Raw genomic sequence first — 6,010 nt, 5'->3', positions numbered from 1 at the left:
ACTGCTACCCCTCCCCATACCTAGAACCCATCCCCCTAATGTGGCCCCCAGAGATGCTGAAGGTGAGTATTAGGGATGGAGATGACTTCCAGTTGTGGCGGCTGGGGAACATAATTCAAGGTACCAGTGATGGGTGGAGAGTGAGTACCATCAGTATAGAAAGGGGCATCTCTGAGGGCCACATTAGGGGGATGGGTTCTAGGTATGGGGAGGGGTAGCAGTGTTACGGGGAGCAAGTCTAGGCAATAGAGGCTCATTGTTCTTTCTCTGGCAGCCTGGTCAGCTACACCCGGGAGCTGTCCACCACCAAGGACAAGAGCCAACTGCAAAAGGTCAGGGGCCTCGGGAGTCATGCTAATCAATAGCTCCTGAGAGCAGGACCAGCAGGCCCAGAGGAGGCAGAGAAAGAACAATGAGCCTCTATTGCCTAGACTTGCTCCCCGTAACACTGCTACCCCTCCCCATACCTAGAACCCATCCCCCTAATGTGGCCCTCAGAGATGCCCCTTTCTATACTGATGGTACTCACTCTCCACCCATCACTGGTACCTTGAATTATGTTCCCCAGCCGCCACAACTGGAAGTCATCTCCATCCCTAATACTCACCTTCAGCATCTCTGGCTCAGCTCCTGTCTCTGCTCCTTGCCCCTCCATCTCTGGCATTCAAATTTGCCTCCCTTCCCCAATCGCTGGTGCTTCTCCCTGCCCCATCACTGATACACTGATTTCCGATCTCTTGCCCATAGCTAATATTTACCCACACTCCCCATATCCAGTGATTAGGGCTCCTCCCATCCATGGGAATCAGTCACCATCCCATCCTTAGCCGTAGTAATTCCTCTCCTATCTTGGGCAGCCAAGTCCTAGAACAGGCATGATGGGCGCATTGTCAGAGTCTACCCAGAGCTGCCCTCCACTGTCCACCTCACACGTGACTCACCTGTGGTCACACTTGCTCACCCCCTGCATTCACCTCCATTCACTATGCCCACCTCCCCCACCATGAGACATTGGGTTCTCCCACTCTCTAGGTGGTTCCCAGCTTCCTCATGACCCCTCCCACTGGAGAGATTTCCACCACGCTATTTCCAAAGGAGACAGGGTCTTGGGATATGGGGGTAGAACTCTGGGAGATAAGGGCTTTGGTGGCATGGCCACCAGGCTATGGAAGGAGGGGCAGGCCCTGTAAGAAGAGACTGTGGAGTGACAGGCAAGGCCAAGGAACTGAGAGAGTGTGGTCATAGGATCTAGGGGTAGGACTGCAAAGTTTTGGGACTGGTAGTGAGATTGCTTAAAGCAGAGGCAAGGCTAGGCTTAAGCGGGACGGTCTACAGTCAGTGGGGGCACCCTCACAATATGAATAGAAGATTCTGTGCCTTTTACAGAGCCATAGCTCCCAGGACCTGCTGGCCCCAGGCCTTGGGACTCCCTGGATAGGATCCCATGGTCAGCTCTTCCTCCTTCTTCAGTATCAGGCTACTGCCCATCGCATCAAGGTGCTGGTCTGCAAGGCAGAAAACTTGCGCAGCCTGGGCCGACTACCAGGACACCGGGGTATGAAACAACTGGGAATGGGAAGACAGGGAGGACCCAGGGTCAAGGGTGGTGAAGAAGGGACTATGGATGAACTGACCTCAACCCTTCCCCTGCTCTGGCCCAAATCTAACTCTTCAGACCCTTCCTGATGATCTCAAGGGTTTGAAGAGGGATGAGCTAGCTGGCTGCTCATTTATTTAGTCCAACAGATCATGGTTAAGCACTTACTATATACCAGGCACTCTTTACCAGTGGGTGGTTCTTAGAATGACTGAGCTGAAAGTGTCCCTAGAAGCCATCTGGTCCAACCCCCTAGAAGAGTTAACTGAGACCCAGAGAAGAAGTGACTTGTCCAAGGTCACACAACTACAATTAGACTAGGATGGGAGAATAAGAGTTCTGTCTATACCAAGCAGTCTTTTCTCTGTGGGGAATGGCCCTCCTTCCTCAGAGGTCTCCAAGCTGGATTTAGAAGTCCCTCTTCTTCTCTTCTGTCTCTCTGCTATCCAGACCCCTATCAATGGTGCTGCAGAAAGACCAGAGGATATGATGATGATGATGATGGTGATGATGATGGTGATGATGATGATGATGGTGGTGGTGGTGGTGGTGGTGATGATGATGATGATGGTGATGATGATAATGATGGTGAGGATGGTGATGAGGATGAGGATGGTGATGATGATGAAGATGATGATAAAGAGCCTACTGTGTGCCAGGTGCCATGCTAAGTGCTTCGCAAATATTATCTCATTTGATCTGGGTTCCTGTCACTGCTACTAACTTGCTATGGGACTTAAAGTAAATCAGCCCCTTCTTTTCTCTTTACCTCAGTTTCCTCATCTGAAAAAAATGAGGAGGTTGGACTAGACCAGGGGTTCTTGAGGGTCCATGGTTAGATTTCATGGGGTCCATGAAGTAGGGGAAAAACTACAATAATTTTCACTAACCTCTAACTGAAATTTAGGATTTCCTTCAATGACTTCAGAACACGATTCTGAGAGGGGGTCCATGGCCTTTATTAAGCTGCCAAAGGGGTCCTGATACAAAATTAAATAAATAAAAGACCCTTTGGATCTCTAAACAATCTTTCTCTCTAAAACTGCCAATGAGAAGGACCACCTCAAAGGTCCCCTTTCCCGGGGCTAACAGCTCATACTTAGGGGGTTTCTGTCCTTGATTCTGAAGACCAGAGCTATTTAGAGGGGGATGTATCTGAGATTGCTGAATAGGGTCCTTCAGTTGAGAGCCCCCCAAAGGACTGTGTAGATCAGAGAGAAGATTTGCTCTGTTGGCCTCGAGAAGACTGGGACCAATGAATGGAATTAACAAGGAGGCTGATTTTAGTTCAAAATGAGTACTTTCTAACACTGATTCTAGTTCAGCGATGGAGTGGTTTGTCCCGGGAGGAAGTGAGCTCACTGTCACTGAAGGTATACAAACTGAGGCTGAATGATCACTTGTTAAGGAAATTGTAGAGGACATCCCTTCGTTGGAAGAGAGGCTGGATTTGTTGACCTCTAAAGCACCTTCTAAGATGCTATGATTTTTTAGCTTCTTGGCAGGGCAGAGAAAAACCTCAATCTGTCCCAGGTTGCAGAACCATCCATGTCCCCAGTACCCTCCCCATTCCTCCTTTGCTACTCCATCTCTGTCCCCCATCCTTCTCCTCAGAGCACTCTGTGGTGATTGGCCTGTACCAGGCTGGCCAGCTCCTGGACTCCCGGGAAACTCGGGCTGTGGTGGGATGCAACCCGGTGTGGAACACTCCTTTCCTCTTCAGTCTTCCTGAAGACCTCCATGAACCCAGCCTCTTCCTACAGTTCACAGTCATGCAGGTAAGAATAGGACTAGGGTCCAGGAACATGGGGAGAGACTGCTCCAGCTTCAAAGCCCAGACATCTCATGACCTAGACTGTCCAGGGCTTGGGGTCCTTCCTGAAGATAGGATCTCCTGCTGCCCAGCTGTTATTCCTTAGGAATCCAAGCTTTCTCCAGGAAGGGGTTAGTACTTGGATTCCATAGAATTGGTTTCCATTTTCATTCTATATTTTTTATTTTAGGCATTTAAAATATTATTCTGAGTTGTCCCTAGACAGTCAAAGGGGACCATGACACAAAAAAGGTTAAGAATTCTTGCTTCAGAGAGAGGGTATATGTGGGCTAGTGAACAGAGCCCCAGATCTGGTGTTTTCTGATACCCAAATCGAATATCTAGCCATGGGATCTTGAGCAAATTGATTCCCCTCTCTAGGAGTCAATGTCCTCACCTGGAAATGGGAGATGATAAGAGTTATCCTTTCTGCCTAGGGATGGGTAAGGGAGGCTGTGCTAGCAAACTGCTGGGAATGATGGGAAACCCCTCTGGAATGCAGGTAGATACCTGGGAGAGGTCATTATGTCTTCCCGCACATCTCTCCCTCTTCCAGAATCTCTCCATGGGTGCAAAAACAAGGTATCTTAAGGCCTTCATGCAAAGAGTGACTAGTAGCAGGTGCCATAGAAGGTTTCCCTAACCCCGCCTCCTGTACCCATCCCTAGAGGCACCTGCTGACCCGAACTCTCACCCTGGGTTGGGTCCAAATCGGTCCAGAAGCCCCAGCAGCTGGGCGTGCACACTGGTGGAACGTGTGCCAGCATAGCCTCCAGGAATCTTCCCAGTGGCACCACCTCTGCCCAGGCAAGCCAAACCCCCTCAGGGCAGCAGCCTCTGGATCTGGGACAAGACACAGTTGATGCTGAAGAAGGCCCCCAAGCAGGAGGGGCTATCCAGAAGTATGGAGGGATAAAGGACAGAGCTACTAAGGTAGCCCTCCTCTGAGCTGCTAATTAGTGCCTCAATTGTTCCACCTGTGTAATGGACACTCTGCCCTGCTCCACCTATCTCAATGGAGCTGAGGATTCAATGGGAAAATGAATGTGGTCTGAGCCTGGAAAACTCCCAAGTGGGTCCCAAACCAGATTAAAATGTAACTGAGAACTGTTTAACAAAATAAATTTTTAAAATGATACAACATAGATAATATTAATTGGTGGTTGTCTAAGTCAGTCTGCAGCCTAGTAAGGAAGGATCCATTACTACTTGAGACTAATATTACCACATGCTAGACAAGAGGTCACTCAATCTTTGTCTGCAAGCCTCTAGTGACGGGAAAGCCATTTCCTCCAGAGGCAGCCCATTCCACTTTTGGCTTGCTCTGGTGGTCAAAAAGTTTTCCTGGAGGACGAGCCTAAATCTGCCAGTTTGTAAATTCTATCCACGATGAGCAATGGTAGCCTTTGGGCCGTGGAGAAAAGGTAATCCCTCTTCCACCCCTCCAAGTCCTGGACTTGGGACCTGGAGGTTTGAGGATAAGCTGAGGGAAGGAGGTGGGCTGTTTAACCTGGAGCTGTGAAGATCGAAGGTACCATGGTAACGTCTGGATGGAGGACAGAAGTTAATTGGGATTGACTAATAATTCACATTTTAAAGTTTTTGAACTGAACTAAACAGTTGTTTAGTCAGTCAGCATGCATTTATTGATCACTTACTATGTGTCAGGCACTATGCTAAATCCTGGGGGTACAAAGAAAGGCAGAAACGTGGTGTCTGTATCAAGGAGCTCCCAGTCCAATGCCAGAGACAACACCTAAGTTATGAGTTGCATACAGAGTAGATGGGAGGCAGGGGGCAGTTAGAGGGGAAGACAGAAGCAAGGAGACCAGAAAGGCCCGGCTCTGGGTTGAGAGGACTGAAGCTTGCTGTTGGTGTTGCCGCTGTGTGTGCTCTGGTTGGCCCCAACCCCTTTATCACAGACTTCTACCAACCTCATAAGTTGCCTTAGTATGGAAAAATGTTTCTCTCTGACCTTTTATTTATTCTCTGTTGCTCCAAAATGTGATTTGGAGCATTATTTTAAAGTTGTTTGGAAGGGAATGTTGGAAGAACTCAACTGGGCTGTTGCCTGTACTCTGCCATCTTGGCTCCAGGAAAGTTCTTGATCCAGCATATAACTAGAAAGTATCTCAGACAGCATTTGAACTCAGGTCTTCCTGACTCCAGGTCCAGCATACTCTACCTTTCACCACCTAGCTGCCTCCAACCTAGGTGTCAAGGAAGAAGTGGGCATCGTGAAAGGGAGTGTCTTTGGTAATATTTAGAGGATGGATTGAGTTTTGGGGTTTCTGTTTTCTAGGAGAGATTAGACAACTCTATCTGAGTGGTAAGTCCTGTATGTCCCTCCCCCTTTTCCTCTCCCCCCTCCCCCACCTTCCTTTGGACAGAGGGAAAAGAAATATTTAGTTAGTTAATATTAAATTCCAGAGGACCTATTTCTTATCTTTTGGCAAGTCCTCCCTAGAAGACTTGCCTGGGTCTCAGACTCCTTCTTCTGAGTCTTTCTATGTCTTTGAGCTACCAATGGACCCTCTGTTGCCTCATGCTTGATTCATGACTGGCTTCCTTCCTCTTCTAGTCATAGAACACTCTTTAGC

The 6,010-nt window shown here is 48.6% G+C and overlaps 1 protein-coding gene across 1 annotated transcript in view; it reads left to right on the top strand.

The window, feature by feature from the left end:
* Positions 1–4,553, top strand: part of LOC138148508 (uncharacterized) — an 11,763-nt gene extending 7,210 nt beyond the window's left edge. The window contains exons 3-6 of the mRNA XM_069071204.1: positions 243–332; positions 1,387–1,555; positions 3,212–3,375; positions 4,079–4,553. Of these exons, the coding sequence (XP_068927305.1) occupies positions 243–332; positions 1,387–1,555; positions 3,212–3,375; positions 4,079–4,273 (618 nt within the window). The 3' untranslated portion in view covers positions 4,274–4,553. The remainder of the gene's footprint in view (positions 1–242; positions 333–1,386; positions 1,556–3,211; positions 3,376–4,078) is intronic.
* The last annotated feature ends 1,457 nt before the right edge of the window (positions 4,554–6,010 follow it).

The sequence above is a fragment of the Petaurus breviceps genome, unplaced genomic scaffold, assembly GCF_028583685.1.
Source record: "Petaurus breviceps papuanus isolate PSGF00001 unplaced genomic scaffold, PetGlider_PUasm1.0 90825, whole genome shotgun sequence".
NCBI lineage: Eukaryota > Metazoa > Chordata > Mammalia > Diprotodontia > Petauridae > Petaurus > Petaurus breviceps.
The sequence above is the reverse complement of the archived record's forward strand: the minus strand, read 5'-3'. Positions and strand labels throughout refer to the sequence as shown.